Here is a 17,716-nt window from a genome sequence, read left to right on the forward strand (position 1 = left end):
GTTATTTTCTTACTTTATCTCACCCTGTTATGTTTAATTCATTACATTTTTATAAAAAAACTGACTTCTTTCTAAGAAGATATTTCAGCTTATTTAGCTGCTCGGGTCTAGGACTGTCTGACACAAGTCTAGGTCCTATGAAGGTACAGTCTCCCTGGGCCCAATTTGGTTTCTAAATATATACCCAGTCTTTTGTAAGATCCTCCTCTGCATAACCATTTCACAGTAATGTCTCTGCACAATAATGCATTTGTACATACATATAATTTGATTGTTTGTTTAGATTTTAATTGACATCAAATTAACGGTATTATTTTTTAGATTATATTTAACTTTATTACACAAATATACAAGTACAAGGCAATGAAATGCAGTTTGGCATCTAACCAGATGTGCAATAAGCATTGCAAGCAAACAAGATGTACAATATTTACAGTATGAATACAGTATTGACAGTATGAACAGGATATGTACAGATAAATATGCTATGGACATTATATACAGGTTGGGTGATATAGACATGATATACAAGCAGTTATATATTACATAGGCAAATATACAGGTGATATTGACATAATATACAGGGTTTGGGGGCTGAGGCACGGGGTGGGGCTGTGTGGGGTGTCACCGGACGGAGTTCAGTAAGGAGACAGCCCAAGAGAAAGGGCTGTTCCTCAGTCTACTGTTTTTTGTCTGAAGGTGCCTGAAGCGCCTATCAGGGAAAGGGGACAAAAAGTGTATGAGGTGTCTATGAGCAGGGTGAGCTGGTCCTAATGCAGGTCTCAAACGCTATCATTATTTGAACTAAATAATAATAATGTACAGGCTATGTACACCTATATGATATTAGCACAAATTCTATTCCTGGTAAAAAAGTATATAGTGTAAAAAGTATTGGAATGGAGCTTAAGCTAAGCCCCAAGGATTCCTCTGAGAGGAAACTGAAAAAGAAATGTGTTGTTAAAAACAAGTACTGAAGATCATAAGGTCCACATATTTTTTCTAGTTTCACTAATTAAATGTAATAAGCCCCAATTGAAGTAATTAATAAAGTACTTATTTGTTTAAGTAGGATATAGAATGCATCATTAGAATTGAGAATTAATGCTCCAGCCAAACCTGAAGTGGAACTAATACAGCTGTCTGTCACTCTGGATATTCCTGAGTGCACTCTTATGAATTGCAAATCACAGATGAACTATAATGTGTGTGTGTGTGTGTGTGTGTGTGTGTGTGTGTGTGTGTGTGTGTGTGTGTGTGTGTGTGTGTATGTATATGTGTGTGTGTATATGTGTGTGTGTATATGTGTGTGTGTATATGTGTGTGTGTGTGTGTGTTTGATGGACCTGCCTCCCATCCTACACACAGTGTTCCTGAGTTAGGCTCCAGTTTCACCACATCCCAAACCACTTTAAAGCTTGCAGCTCATGAGTGAATGAAATGAGTTTGTTTTCCACATTGTCTCAGATAGGTGTGTCCAAAAAAGCATTTTATCCAAGAATTTCAAAGAGTTAGTTTAAAATACGAATTAATGTTCAATAATAACGATGCAAAGTAAATAAAAAATAACCCTGAATGTTACTTATGAAAATTAGATGACAGACGCTGAGTGCGCGAGCCCAAAGAAACAAACAAACAAACAAACAAAACTAATAACGGGTGGGATTTGTCGAATACGGGTGTGGAGAAAAAAAACCGTCGCATGCATGCCTGAAGTTACAAGACTTCCGGGTTGGTTAGTAAATCCCGCCTTTCTTCAATTTCATTGGTCGTTCCAGCGGTTTCTACGTCATGTCCTGCAAGTGGCTGAGTTCTATTGGCTTTGAGAAGATCTCAAGTTTCCTTACACGACACGGTCGTTCTGTTTTGGCTGAAATGAAGCAGAAGACACGGGTTTACTTTCAATGTAACGAATTAAGGCGTTAATTAAACGCTTATTTATGTGTTCTACGTTTTTTTTGTTTTTGTAATGTTTAATCAAACCGTAATTTTTTCACTCTTAGACGTCTTGCTGTGTTTTAAACACATGACCGCTTGCAGTAAGTTTGCCCTCTGACATGAATAAATAAATGTTCGTGTAGAAGATAAAGATGCTGTTGTCAAGGTAACTTCCTGGACTGATTCACTCCCAGTCAATATTTATCACCTGCTAAGAAGGTAAGGGGGTCAAAAAGCTATTAATAAATGATTCCTAATTCAATTCATTTGTTAAACCATATGATCTTAACTCGTACGAATAGAAGAGCTTCAGTTCCCTTTATAATGATGAGACGTGGATCATGTGTGAAGAGGGATGCTGTAGTGTAGTGATTATGACTCTGGGTCAGTAGTTAGAAGGTCAAGAGTTCAAATCTCAGAGCCACCAAGCAGAGATGATGTAGGAGGCAAATTGTCCCTGGGTATGGGGCATCTGGGCAGAAGTGTTTACAGACGGAGAGGCGGAACAATCCGTAGTGATGGTTTCTTTCTTGTAAATGCATAGTTTTTACTTACGTTTACATAACGACACACTTTTCCAGAGTGACTTACATTTTTATTTCAATTTATACAGTTGAGCATTAAGGGCCTTGCTCAGGGGCCCAGCAGTGGCAGCTTAGTGGACCTGTGATTTAAACTCAAGACTTTCTGATCAGACATCCAACGCCTTAACCACTAGGCTACTACATCCCTAATACTTCATTTTTTCACAGAGACTTTTGATACTTTGCAGTTAATAAGAGCGACTTTAGGCAGAGTCTCAGGCTTTGGTGATGTCTGACACTTTGGGGCCCTGAGCCTGTGTCCAGTAAGGACGTTCAGTAATCCACTCTCACTACCAAGCTGCCACGTTCACACACTGTTTTTTCGCCGCAAGCCGCCAATCGCTGTCTAATGAAGTCTAAAGTAGGTGTTCCCAGTAGTTGTTGCTATAGTAATAGTGGTTCTTAGTGGGTGGAATTCCACTTAACAGCAAATCAGTTTTTCTTTCTGCTAAAATGAAACATTCTGGAAAGATTTGGCGTTTGTGTATATAAAATGTACCAGTTTATTTCTGCATAATATACGGGACGAAGGAAAATCAGCAGCTCAAGTGGAATCTACTTTCTTGACGTTCATCGAATTGCTGTACAGAGTCATTCTGTATTTACATAAAGTTTTCTCAGCTCTGTTACCTTGCTGCACACGCCCACATCTAGTTATAACGGTTGCCCTTTGGCTTTAAGTTGCCAGCTCTCATTAAAAATAAAAGATCCCAGGTCGCTTTGCATTATTATCCTTTAGCAATCATTATTATTCAGTGTGTTCAGTATCAATAATTCAAGTTACCATGGCTTTTATTTTGCCATCTGTAGTGCCATTTGAGTTTAGAACGTCTCAAGATCAAGTCCAAAACTATCGACTGTTACCTGATTTTTGTTGCAATGATGCTGACCCTCCTACAAAGTCTCTCTGGATTTGGTCTTTCCCGCAGTCTTCACCCCGGCTGAATGCTCCAGGCTTTACCTCGGCTGAGCAGAGCTGTGGAGAGGATTCGTCGTTTGGGAGCTCACCTCAGCACTATGGCCCAAAATGGCAGCACTGAAAACGGAGAAGTGGTCACGGCCGCCATCGTCATAATCGGTGATGAGATCCTCAAGGTGAGACACTGAGGTGCACCAGTGATGGTAAGGGTTGGCAAAACTCTGATGTTGTACACAGCTTGTATGGAAGCGCTCCATTTTAGCCTCACATCCTTCATCAGGGGCTGAAAGACTCAATATTTTCTAATCAAATATTACACATATTAGCCAGATTAGTACAATCATATTTATTTATTGTAGCTATTAGGAGATTTTTGTAGCTGAACCTTCCAGAGAATCAGTTACTCTGTGTTAAAAAGTACCTTCAAACATCATTCATCACATTTAAAGCATTTTTTCTGCATCTTACTACAATACCAGTTATATTAACACCTCTTTGGATGTGTGAGCCATGTTTTGCAAATCACTGTACAACACATTCTCCTTTAGCAGCTTTAACCTAGAAGTCATTTTTTTAGTACCTAGTTGTGAATAATGCAGATATTGATATTTACATGTGGCTTGGAATTTTTTGTTTGTACATAATGCACATAAGTAACACATACGGATGACAAAATGGCCAGAGTTCAAAAGTTTAAATGAGCAAAAATTTATATTTTTTTTCATCAGGGATGCATTTTTTTTTATCCTTTTCCCTTTTTTTGCATGTGCGTAAGGGTCACACGGCGGACACAAACAGCGCCTTCTTGTGTCGCGGCCTACGCAAGCTGGGAGTCAGCGTGCAGCACATTTCGGTGGTGCCCGATGTGCAGGAGGTCATCGCTAAGGAAGTGGCCGCACTCTCACCTGTGGTAACGCACCTCATCACGGCAGGTGGCATTGGACCCACTCACGACGACGTGACCTTTGAAGCCGTTGCTCTGGCGTTCGGCGAGAGTCTGCAAGCGCACCCGGAGCTCACACGCCTCATCGAGCAGTTCTTTGGCAAAGTCGATTCTACCAGCGCCCCCATGAAACTCGCCACGATACCTTCTTCTGCGAAGCTGAACTACGGCCGCGACCCTCAGACTGGAGAGCCTCTGCGTTTCCCGCTGGTCAGTGTACGCAACGTCTACATGTTCCCAGGCATCCCTACACTTCTGGAACGTGCCTTTAATGGCCTGGGGCACCTGTTTGCCAACCCGGGAACTGCTTTTCACACGCGTGAGGTTTTTGTGGATGCCGATGAAACAGAAATTGCGCCCGTCCTGACGAGGCTGCAGTCTGAATGGGGAAAAAGTATATCGCTCGGCTCGTATCCTGACTGGCTGAGTAACTACTACCGCGTGAGGCTGGTGCTGGACTCAGATAGTGCCAACAGCGTGGAGAAAGCACAGGCCCGGCTGGAGGAGGAGCTGCCTAAAGGGAGTGTGGTGCGGCTGGTCAGCGATCCTATAGCCGTCGCTCCCCATGAGGTCTACTCACTCGCCTTGGATGGTAATTACTGTATAGGAAAACTATGTTAGTGAAATACCAAAAAAAAACATGCTAGAAGTAGAGCACAAAACTGTGTGCAAAAAAGAGTGCAAAGTAATAATTGATCACGGAGAAGTTTCCTTGGTTTTAGCATGCATACGGATAAAAAACCAGCAAGTGTTGCAATGGGAATTATCAGACTGGAATAACTGATAAATAATGCACAGCAGACTGGTCTGGGCTTTCTTCAGTGTTTTTCAGGTTCAGTAATGGTCTGTGTTTGGATCAGGTTGAAATGCACTCATATCGACTCACCGCTTCATAAGCACAAATAAAACTTTATGTAACTTAAGACTTGTAACGATGACTGCAAATGTGCAATCCGTTTGCAGAAATAGGTTCGATTTCGCATAAAAAAAAGTCTTGTAGTGCTACAAACGTTTCATTAAACTATTTGTTGAGATATTATTCAAAAATAAGGCTTAAAGGCTTAAAGCTGAAAATATGAGTCAGTCTCCTGAGTGGCGTGATAGCATGTGGATGTGTGTGATATTTTTATGCACATGATTAGGAATGCAAATGATTTTGGCAATAGTGTTATTTTTCCTGCAAAGTATTTGTGTCTTATTGGACCCAGATGTGTTTTTTTGGACTAATTTGACAGGAATTGAAAACATATTATATTCTTTCTATTTTTTTTTTAATGGACTTGTTTATAGGAAGGCATCAGGACAAAAGAGAAGTTTTGCACCCATATCTGGATCGCAAAACAATGCACACACTGCGTTGCCGATCGAGGAGTTTGAAGCGTGTGTGTGTGTGTGTGTGTGCAGATGCATTGTCCGTGTGTTTCTTCTTGATGTGTTCCTGTTAGGGTTGCAAAGGGGTGGAAAGTTTCCGGTAAATTTCCGGTACATTTCTGGAAACGTTCCACAGGAACTTAATCTGAAATATTCCAAATTGGAAACTTTACGGGAATTTATTGAAATTTATGGGAATTATTTGGAAATATAGGGAAATCTATATAAACTATATCATATACAAACATAAATATACATTTTGTTTGGTCATAACACTCCTAATTTACTGCTTATTACGAGATACATAGTAAGGTAGTTATTATGTTTAGGTATTGGGTAGAATAATGTAATGCAGAACAAGGCATTAATACGTGCTTAATAAGTACTAATAAATAGCCAATATTCTATTAATATTCATGCTAATAAGCAACTAGTTAAATGACCCTAAAATAACGTGTTACTGTACATGTTATGGAAGAATGCGAGTACATGAAGGGGGTTTGGCCTCAATGGCCCTCCAGTAAGCAGTGTGCTGTGTGCAAGTGACTGAGGAACGCAGGGTACAAATTCAACTTAAATTGCATTTAATCTTGTTGTTTTAAACAAAATTATTCTGCAAGATTTTTTTTCATTTAAGTTCCTTGTTATAGGCAATGAGAGTGTGTGTGCCCTGCGATGGGTTGGCACCCTTACCAGGGTGTATCCTGCCTTGATGCCCAATGACGCCTGAGAGAGGCACAGGCTCCCCGTGACCCGAGGTAGTTCGGATAAAGCGGTAGAAAATGAGAGAGAGAGAGAGAGAGAGAGAGAGAGAGAGAGAGAGAGAGAGAGTGAGTTATAGGCAATTCTGCATTTTTTTAAATTCCCAGTTAATTCCCATATATTCCCGTTAATTCCCAAGGAAAGTTTCCTGTACACACCTAAGCACAAGATCGTCACACCTGTACACACCTCTCTGGACAAGATCGTCAAATCTTGATGTGCTTCGGAAGCAGTTTTGTAAAGCCAAAATCTAAATTTCACACAAATTCCGGGTCAATGTGTTACTATGTGTAAAACGCCACTCAGGACACTGACTCGAGCTCACGGTCGAATCCCAGGAGTTTCTGGGTGCGCTCTGATATAATTAATCTTTTCCAGGTTCACCATTAGGAGAGAAAGTAGCCGCAGCTCTGAGGACCATCGAGAAGGCGCTGGCTCTTTACCGACTGAACGAGATCTGCATCGGCTTCAATGGCGGCAAAGACTGCACGGCGCTGCTGCATCTTTTCTACGCCGCTCTTAAGCGGTAAGAAGAGAGAAACGAGAGTTTTATGCCTCTTTCTGTCAGTCAGTAAACGCTCTTTAATGCAGTCGACTATTTATTCATTCATATCCAGCAAGGATGTAGTAGTATACAAGTATGCATGATATCCAGTCAGAACTAAGGTCCACTCAAGCCTCGGTAAGAAGAGGCACAGCAGGAAATTCAGAACCTGTACAAACTCCGAACCAGCGGCTTTTCCTAGATTTCTAGATTTTGTTGAACAGGCATGATTCAGCAGTTTTGTTTCTAATTAAAAACCCATCCAGTTCCTGTTCACATACTTCAAACTCTCACTTCCAGTTAAAGTATTGGTCAAAAACTAACTTTCACAAGCTGGTAAAAGTAACTTCAGTATTCAGCACCTGCTCAATGACGTTGCGTTATCTTTCTCTCGAAGCACAGCTGATAACATCAGTGCACGTTAGCTCGGTTATCCGACACGGAATTGGTGTGTTTCGGGTCTAAATCATCAGACAGTTTCGATCTTTTGTCGAAGATGAGAAATGAAAGCTGTATTGCACAGAACTGGTCTAAAAATACTCTAGTTTCATGTGTGTCTAAAACACATGCGCTAATGTCTCACATTTACACATGGAAATCGGAACACATGGAGGTTTTCACCATGAAGCACACTGTTTAAGCTATTAAACCACCTTCCTCTTCCTCAGTCGCTATCCAGACAGTAAAGACAAGCTGAAAGCCCTGTACATCCGAATCGTCTCCCCGTTCCCAGAGATGGAGAGATTTCTGCAGGACACCATTAAAAGGTAAATTCTTTAGAACTGATTTATTATGATGACGATTATAAAAAGAAGAAGAAGAACTTAGTAGGAACACAGCCATGGATTAAAGTATTGACAACACGGAGCAACTCAGGCGGGCGCTATGCGTCTCAGTTTACATCATTTACAATATGTACGTTAATACCATATCATGTGCAATGTAATTGGATTACATTACATTTAGATTTATTTCTCTTGTGCACTCTTGAAGCAGAAGAATTTCCTTCAGGATTAATAAAGTTCAGTGGCATAATATTAAAGTAGATCATTAAGGTATATAGGGAAGGTACTCGATGTGTGGCAGCGAATGCACAAAGTAGGCCGCTGCTTGTAAGTTGTCTTAATTAATGAAGTTACCTGCATTATGTGAGGATACACAAGTGATGTGTGTGTGTGTGTTTTGCAGATATGATCTGGACCTGTTTGCTGTAGAGGGCAACATTAAGCAGGCTCTAATTGAAGTGCAGGAGAAGAGACCTGAGCTTCGTGCTGTTCTCATGGGCACCAGGCGCACTGATCCTTACTCACACACTCTCACTGCTCTCTGCCCCACAGACCCAGACTGGCCTCCCTACATGAGAGTCAACCCATTACTGGTAAAAACAAAACGTGCACGCATGCAGGCAGCATTGGAAGTGTACAAACTCTCCATTCTGGCTTCTTAATAAGATTCATATGTCTGTACAAGCAAGCGGTACACATGTCGAAAGACTAGGGTTGCAAAGGGGCAGAAAGTTTCCGGTAAATTTCCGATGAATTTCCAGAAACTTTCCACGGGAACTTAATCTGGGGAATTTTGGAAATATTCAAAATGGGAAGCTTTATGGGAATTTATGGGAATTTACAGGAATTTATGGGAATTATTTGGAAATATAGGGAAATTTATATAAACTATATCATATACAACCAAACATAAACATTTTGTTTGGTCATAAGCAGACATGCATGCAAGGTAATACAAACTTTAAAAAATACGTCTTGATTGCAAGTAGAACTTTAATTGATTATTTCATTGAGTAACACAAAAGCATAATAAACATTATTATGCTTGTAATAAACATAAACTTCATAATTGTAATAAACATTATTTTATAGAGGTTTTTTTTTTATTTCAGGAGTGAATGTGTGAGAGGGGGTCATCAAATTAACTGTGCATGTGGTAACACTCCCAATTTGCTGCTTATTAAGAGTTAGTAAGGTAGTACAGTTAAGAATGTAGAATAAGATAATGCAGAATAAGGCATTAATACATACGTGCTTAATAAGCACCAATAAATAGCCAATATTCTATTAATATTTATGCTAATAAGCAACTAGTTAAATGACCCTAGAATAAAGTGTTACTGTGCATGTTATGGAAGAATGTGAGTACATGCAGGGGGTTTGGCCTCAATGGCCCTCCAGTAAGCAGTGTGCAAGTGGCCGAGGAACGCAGGGTACAAATTCAACTTAAATTGCGTTAAATCTTGTTGTTTTAAACGCAATTATGCTGTTAACATTTTCTTTAACTACATTTAAGTTCCTTGTTATAGGCAACTCTTCATTTTTTTTAAAAATTCCCGTTAATTCCCATATATTCCCATTAATCCCCATATATTCATGTTAATTCCCATATATTCCCTTTAATTCTCATGGAAAGTTTCCAGCCTTGAAAATTCCCGGAATTTTGCAACCCTAAGAAAGACATATAAAATTTAATTCAAATTTGGCATCATATGCATTCTACTTCATTTTAAAATCCTTTAAGCCTTTAATAATCTTTAGTCAGCTTTATTGTGAATTTCTTAATCTAGTCTAAGGGTAAATAAATAAATACACACAATACCATAGTAAATACAACACAACCGTTCTGAACATACATTGTGGTTCAGTGGTGGCTCTGGGTTGTTGTTTTTCTAGTTTCAGGGTTTAAACCCCAGCACCGCCACTGTTGGGCCCTTGAGAAAGGCCCTTAGTCCCCTCTGCTCCAGTGGTGCTGTATCATGGCTGACCATGTGCTCTGACCAAACCTCCAAAGTTGGGATATGCAAAGAAAGAATTTCCCTGTGCTGTAATGTATATGTGACAAAATAAAGGCTTCAATTCTATTCTACTAATCACCAACACAGTAACTGAAGCCTTATCACCACATTCCATCAGCACTCAAATCTCTGTGTGTAAATAATCTAGTGTTGTCTTGTGTTGTGTTGTGTACCAGAATGACCGGTAATGCCGGTAAAGGTATTATGACATCCGAGAGTAATATGACAATAGCATGTGGTTGCATGCAAACGTTGCAAAAAAGTTGCACACAACTCACCAAATACAGTCGTATGCAAAAGTTTAGGAACCCCTGACGATTTCCATGATTTTCATTTATAAATATTTGGGTGTTCGTATCAGTAATTTCATTTTGATCTATCAAATACACACGATGAAGGACACAATAATCGTTCAGCAGTTAAATGAGGTTTATCAGATTAACCGTAAATGTACAATATGCATCAAATCGAAATTATACAGGTGAAAGACACAAACAACATCTGCAGCAAACTATTGTAATAAAGTCGAACAGACTTATTCGTCTGCATGCAAAATATCCCTTAAATTGGAAGGATGCTTATGAAGAAAAAGCTACTGGAGACATGTGACCTTGCTGTGACCTTGACTGTTTGAATCCATCTCAAAATCTAATTTGATCATCTGCTGAATTAAAACAGATCACCTGCCGATCCAGTGCCAGAGGTCACTGCTGTGTTGTGTGCAAAAGGATGGGTGCATGCGCTCCCTCTTTAAGGTCTACCCACAGATCTCCATAATGTTTAGTCGGGGAATTTCGTGGGCCAATCGAAAATTCCCTATTCAGAGTTAGTTTCTTCATCCACTGCTTTATATTCGCTTCCACATTTGCTGATACGAACTACCCATGCTACAGCTCCTATGTCTCTACACCAGAGCACAACAGAGTCTCCATCGTGCTTAACAATTTGCAAGGTGTTCTTTTCATGAAATGCCACTCCTCTTTTTCTTTTATTTCAAACTTGTCTGGTGGTTGTGTTTCCAAAAATACACATCTGTGTTCTGTATCTATATATACTTTAGACCTTGAGATATGGTTACACAACTCTAAGTTGACTATATATAGTTATATATCATTTGTTGTGTTGGCACTCCTGAAACTTTTCCAGAAAATGAAGTATTTCTCACAGAAAAGTTCTGAAAAGTATTTGTGTATTGAAACCACACAAAAAAAGAAAAAAACAGAGGAAAAAGCAAATTTCACACAATTTCACACACAACTCCAAAAATGGGCCGGACAAAATTATTGGCACCCTTTCACAATTGTGGATAAATAAGTTTGATTCAAGCATGTGATGCTCCTTTAAACTCATCTGGGGCAAGTAACAGGTGTGGGCAATATAAAAACCACACCTGAAAGCAGAAAAAAGGAAAGAAGACTCAGTCTTTGAATTGTGTATTTGTGAAGAGAACAGAAAGTGGAGAAGAGAACTGTCTGAGGACTTGAGAACCAAAATTGTGGAAAAATATCAACAATCTCAAGGTTACAAGTCTATCTGCAGAGATCTAGATGTTCCTTTGTCCACAGTGCGCAACATGATCAAGAAGTTTTGCAACCCATGGCACTGTAGCTAATCTCCCTGGACCTGAACGGAAGAGAAAAATTGATGAAAGGTTGCAACGCAGGATAGTCCGGATGGTGAATAAGCAGCCCCAAACAAGTTCCAAAGAAATGCAATCATGCCTGCAGGCTCAGGGTGCATCAGTGTCAGTGCGAACTATCTGTCGACATTTGAATGAAATGAAACACTATGGCATGAGACCCAGGAGGACCCCACTGCTGACACAGAGACATAAAAAAGCAAGACTTCACTTTGCCAAAATGAAAAACATCTTGTGGACAGATGAGACCAAGATAGAGCTTTTTGATAAAGCACATCAAAAAGCTCTATCTTGGTCTCATCTGAGGTTGTTTTGGTGCTTCTGGCACTGGGTGCCTTGACTGTGCGCAAGGCATCATGAGATCTGAGGATTACCAAAGGATTTTGGGTTGCAGTGTAGGACCCAGTGTCAGAAAGCTGGGTTTACGTCCGAGATCATGGGTCTTCCAGCAGGACAATGACCCCAAACATACTTCAGAAAGAACCCAGAAATGTATGGCAACAAAGCGCTGGAGAGTTCTGAAGTGGCCAGCAATGAGTCCAGATCTAAATCCCACTGAACACCTGTGGAGAGATCTTAAAAGTGCTGTTGGGAAAAGGCACCCTTACAATATGAGAGACCCGGAGCAGTTTGCAAAGGAAGAGTGGCCCAAAAGTTTTGTGTGAAATTGTCAGGTTTTTTTGTTGTGTTGTTTAAATACACCCAAAGAAATAAATGTGTGTATAGCAAAATGTGTAATTGCAATACTTTTCTGTGAGAAATATTTCATTTTCTGGAAAAATTAAAAGGGTGCCAACACTTTTGGCCATGACTGTAGAAATTACATTATTACCGAGTATTTATGGGAATTCACACCATCCAGTGTTTTTATAATGATGTATAATCACACTCTGGTGCCACCCCAATGAGGATGGGTTCCCTTTTGATTCTGGATACTCTTAAGGCTTCTTCACACCAGAGTTTTTTAAAAAATTTTTTGCAACCGTTGCCTCACTCTTCTCATTAGGGATAAACTGGGATAAATTCTAATAAATTTACATAAACATTTTATTTACATAAAGCTAGTTTAAGACCATGTCCTGGGTTAAAAACACTATGCAAATAAAACTGAATTGAATTGAATATGTGAGAAGGTTGCCGATAAGGTTTCATTCTGATGACTCTTCCATGCAGATCTCGCATGTTTGCGCATGTCATGCACAGTAGAACAACAACTGTTTCATTTAAAGCTGTCTGCAATTCCTTGCTGTCATTTGAAGATTTTCTATCTTTCCTTCAGATCATGCCTCAGAGCCAGCTGCTTAGAGGAGTCCATGATTGTTCGAGCGTTAACACAACGTTTGCTCAGAATTTATTAACTTTTAAAAGTTGTCTCAGCTGACGATTACTACTGACAATCCTGAGTCAGTTAAGGTCTAATAATTAGATTCTGAGACAAGGGTTTGGACGCTTTGAGATATTCTGCCAGGTGGCATGGACATGAACAGTTAATGGGGGGGTTTATTTTGCATTGGAGATCCCATTCATTATCTGATACACAGTCGGACACATAACAGACAGTGAAACAGCTGGTCAGGACACTCACACAGACCCCGCTACAGAATGTGGTGTGGATGGGGAGCGGATGCATTTGGTAATACATCAGAGCTCATGTGTCCAACATTACTGACACAGACATTATAGCCAACATGGCAGCTTTTTGTTAACTTCAATTCATTTTTAACTAAAAGTTGAGATCATTTATGGACATCTTGTACAGTAAATTCCTCTAATTAAATACTATGCACATTTGGCGAATATGAACAATTATATTTTGATCACTGTCTAAAGCAGTGCACTAATTTTGGGGGAGATGTCAAACTGTGGCTGTCCAACTGCTCCTCCGTGTGGCTAATAAGAGTATTGCAGCTTTAAAGTTTTAAAGGAAATTATTCAAAAATAAAGTGCAGTTTATTTTTAATTATAAATAACAAGCTATAGGAATTAAAATAAAGACCTTTTGTCCTTGCATCAGTAATAATTACGTCTTGTTTAAAAGTTTTAGCATTCATGTAGTGCAAATCTTTGCAAGCAGTTGATTAGATTAATGAAAGTGTACTTGCTGATTCACCCAATAAATGTGGAATGTTTCATTTGATTTGACTTCATCAAACTAATTTTATTGAAATTAAATCTTATGTAAACTTTGTAAGGCCTCAGAACAACCATAGAAAGCATACAGACAATAGTGTATGTAAATCACCTTAGCACACAAAACTAACACAGGTGCAGTAGAGGGTATAGTGATGAATAGGCTTTCAGAAGCCATTGGATTGTTCAATACTGCTTATGTACAGTACAGTACATGAAACTGCAGACTTGTATATCTATCTGATTTAAAAGCTTTGAGTGGAGAGGCTTCTTGCTCGTGTTTTAGTTTGGCAAGAGGTTCACATTAACATTCATTTTTTTGACAGTAATAATGATTATTCAGATTTAGCAGATGGATTTATACAAAGGCAGATTCATATTTCATAGAGTCGAGCAGTTTTTAAAATGTGTTGGGGTTTGTGCTTTAATTTCTCGCTTGTTTGGCAAAAATGAACTGACGTGCACATGCGTCACTTATTGACGTTTTTATCTACATCAGTGTGTTCATCTGGTCTCCTGTATAATTCTCTGTCTCTCGTCATATGTAAGAGCTTCGGTGAAAAGGGTATTGACTAGCTAGCTAAACCGACGTATAAATACAAGTATAGTTGGAACGTGTTTATAGGATTTTTCACATATAAAGATACCATAACACTGTTGTGTTTAAGTTTGATATGTCATTCATGTTCGTTACCCTTTTAATGATTGCCTGTGTCTTACAAGGCAAAAAGCAAAAATGATATATTAAAGACTGTTGTGCATTGAGTGTTAATCTGTACCAAGTGTACCATCTGCCACAGAAGCCAGTAGAAGCTGTGCTTAGTTTATTTGCCGGAGCAACAAAGGAGATTCTATACACTTGCTGTACTGTCTACCAATAACAGATTGATGAATTGTTAAATGAAAAAACAGTGCCATATTGCAGGGATATATTAGATATTTTGAATCAGTAAAGAATTAACATTTCACTTTTGCATTTTAATGAAATTATATAATGATTTAGTATTGAAACACTTGTCTGTGATTGTTCTCTCTGCTCATCATTAGGATTGGACATATCATGACATCTGGTTGTTCCTGAGAACCCTGTATGTGCCTTACTGCATTCTCTATGACAAAGGGTGAGTCTTCATTTACCACACAAACTGCACACACAATATCCATTTACTCCAGATGTTTATTCAGTATGCGGCTTTTGATTCGTTCTGTTTGACGTCAGACTCTTTACTGTTCTATATTTGTGTGTACCGTAGCTACACGTCATTGGGCAGCATGGATAACACCTTCAGGAACCTTTCTCTCCAAGTAGTGGACAGCAGGGGTGTAACTCGGTATAAACCTGCCTACCAGCTGGAGAAAGAGGAAGAAGAGCGCAGCTCAAGGACGTGATGTTGTTTAAGTCTTGGTCCAGATGAAGCAATGCTCATGAGAAAAGAGCGATCATCAGAGGGGGCTTGAGAAGATATATAAACTGGCAACAGCAACAAATATTTAACCAATCTGTCCTGCTCAGGGTTATGGTGGTTCTGAAGCCAATTCCAGCAATACTGGGTGCGAGGTGGGAGAATTTACCCCGCATGGGATACCAGTCCATCACAGAAATAAAGTAGCAACATATAAGAGCAAATATCCCATGCAATTATTAGAACATGTATTTGACAGAGAAAGGGATGTTCATGTAACTGTATGAGATGTGATCAATCTTTTACTTGACTGAATTTACTGTTTGTGTGTACATTTAATAATGAGAGTGACCAAAAGGCTGTATTATTATACCTGTAGTATGTTAATAAAGTTTTAACAATACTTTAAAATAATGTTTGAGTTCCTGAATTTGGTTAAATACTGAATGTTATCAAATCAAATTTTATTTGTCACATACACCTACATACAGAGTACGACATGCAGTGAAATGCTTTTTACGTCTGTATGCAAGATTCAAGCATAAAAAGAAATGGAATTAAGGATAAAAATAAAACCAAAAGGATGTAGATAAATAAAAAAGTATAAACTATATAAAAACTATATACAATATGAAAATATATGTGAAAAATATATGTATATGCATGCTTATATATACGTAGCTTAGCTTTAACTAAACAACACATACTTTGTTTATAGGTTTATCTTATAGGTTTTGAGCTGCTGAGCTAAAACAATGCATTTTTCCTGTTACATACCGTTTTTCTGATTTGAATAATGATTTGACCTTTATACTACTTTATTTGACCTACTTTAATAATGACCTTTTTCTCAGGTTTGAACAATATACCAAATAGTTCCACAATTAGACAATCACATGCCTTTACATTTCCTATAAACAGTATCGCTCTGATTTGTTTGTTCTGCTACCATCAAATGAGTGCTAAGGTAAGTGCCCATCGAGAGACATTATATAACTGATCATATTTATAAGAATGGTTAAACGATAGTCAGTGGAAAGTCAATGTCAGTGAGGTCTTATCAGAGCCGATCCTGACCTCCCTGGGGCCCTAAGCAAAATTCTCCCTGGGGCTCTCCTACCTGACCCATGAGATATGTAAACCCTTTGCCACACATTCACACTTGCACTGCACAGCTAATTTAGCTAGTCAGATAGAGACTAGAGACAGAATCACATCAACTTAACTTTACTGTTATTTGCTCTTGCTGACATCAAACTTGAAGAGAACACAAGTTTACCTGATTGCTGTTCTCGCATTTCACTCTCATTTTGTTTCCTTTTTCTCTTTTCATGGCCAGATGGATAGCTCCGCTTCATATTGTCATCTACACAGTAAACATTAACACGCGCTGTAAAATGAGGCAGGGGGAGGCGGGGCCTTGTGTAATTTGCTCGGCCCTATGCAACTTGCGTAGTGAGGGTATAGGGCTGATCGGCTCTGGGTGTTACTTATTACAGGCAATAATTAACTGTGTTTTAACATTGAACGCTATTGTGTATGAAATGTATGTTTCTTTTCTAAAATTTAATTTGTTTAATTGTATTAAAATATATTTTTTTTCATTACTCATAGTCTGTTCATTTTAACAACAATAAAGATAACACTATGCTTTGTTTATTTTTTTGTAAACCTAGTATTTTAATATACTTGATATAAAATATTTGTGGGGTCATTAGTCTAGGGCAGTTAGGGAAACTTCTGGTTAGCAAGCAAAATTTATTTCCAATAAAAACATTATGTGGGGGCACGGTGGCTTAGTAGGTAGCACGTTTGCTTCACACCTCCAGGGTCTGTGTTCGATTCCCACCTCCGCCTTGTGTGTGTGGAGTTTGCATGTTCTCCCCGTGCCTTGGGGGTTTTCTCCAGGTACTCCGGTTTCCTCCCCCGGTCCAAAGACATGCATGGTAGGTTGATTGGCATCTCTGGAAAAGTGTCCATAGTGTGTGATTGCGTGAGTGAATGAGAGTGTGTGTGTGTGCCCTGTGATGGGTTGGCACTCCGTCCAGGGTGTATCCTGCCTTGATGCCCGATGACGCCTGAGATAGGCACAGGCTTCCCGTGACCCGAGAAGTTCGGATAAGTGGTAGAAAATAAGTGAATGAGAGAAAAACATTATGTAACATTTGCCCAAGATGAACTAAGATCTAGTGATCAATCAGCAACAAAAAACAAAAAAAAAAACACACAGGTTTCAGCTAAGGTAAGACTTATAGGAAACACATTCTGGGGCATCTTCACACTAGCCAAACACTTGAGTCTGCACCCAGGACCAGTTCTGAGTCAGTTCATGAACGGGCTCATAATCCCAGATTTGTATCAGTATTGAAGGATTACTTCTAGACTATGGATCAATTACAGTACCAGTTCCACATGTCACTTTTGTGACAGTTTTTTACTTAACACTTAAAAATAACCTTAAAAGAACTGATTGGCTTTTTTTTTTTGGAGCTACAGGGATCCTTTGCTCAAAAGCTGATGTTGGGTCTTCATCATCTCCTCATCACCTACCATTTCATCAGCTTCTATGGAACCCAACTAGCTGTGTCTCCTCATTGGCTTTCTGTAAACTCCTTCACTGTACACAACTGTTCTGTTGCTCAGTATGGCTCTACACTTTCAGTCTATTGCAGAGTAGGTA

General features: G+C 39.1%; 1 protein-coding gene across 3 annotated transcripts; it reads left to right on the plus strand.

Moving 5' to 3' along the window:
- The first annotated feature begins 1,773 nt into the window (after window positions 1-1,773).
- flad1 (flavin adenine dinucleotide synthetase 1) lies at window positions 1,774-15,085 on the plus strand. 3 transcript variants are annotated; one of them, XM_047811585.1, is made up of 9 exons: window positions 1,774-1,906; window positions 2,004-2,157; window positions 3,452-3,617; window positions 4,217-4,976; window positions 6,896-7,043; window positions 7,730-7,828; window positions 8,250-8,439; window positions 14,681-14,754; window positions 14,887-15,085. In XM_047811585.1, the coding sequence occupies exons 3-9, from the start codon at window positions 3,468-3,470 to the stop codon at window positions 15,020-15,022; spliced, it is 1,557 nt and encodes a 518-aa protein (XP_047667541.1). In that variant the 5' UTR covers window positions 1,774-1,906; window positions 2,004-2,157; window positions 3,452-3,467; the 3' UTR covers window positions 15,023-15,085. The 3 variants fall into 3 exon arrangements, with proteins under 3 accessions (XP_047667541.1, XP_027008997.2, XP_047667542.1); XM_027153196.2 differs by having other exon boundaries at window positions 1,810-2,157; XM_047811586.1 differs by lacking the exons at window positions 1,774-1,906; window positions 2,004-2,157 and having other exon boundaries at window positions 3,506-3,644.
- Window positions 15,086-17,716: the final 2,631 nt, after the last annotated feature.

The sequence above is a fragment of the Tachysurus fulvidraco genome, chromosome 3 (assembly GCF_022655615.1).
Source record: "Tachysurus fulvidraco isolate hzauxx_2018 chromosome 3, HZAU_PFXX_2.0, whole genome shotgun sequence".
NCBI lineage: Eukaryota > Metazoa > Chordata > Actinopteri > Siluriformes > Bagridae > Tachysurus > Tachysurus fulvidraco.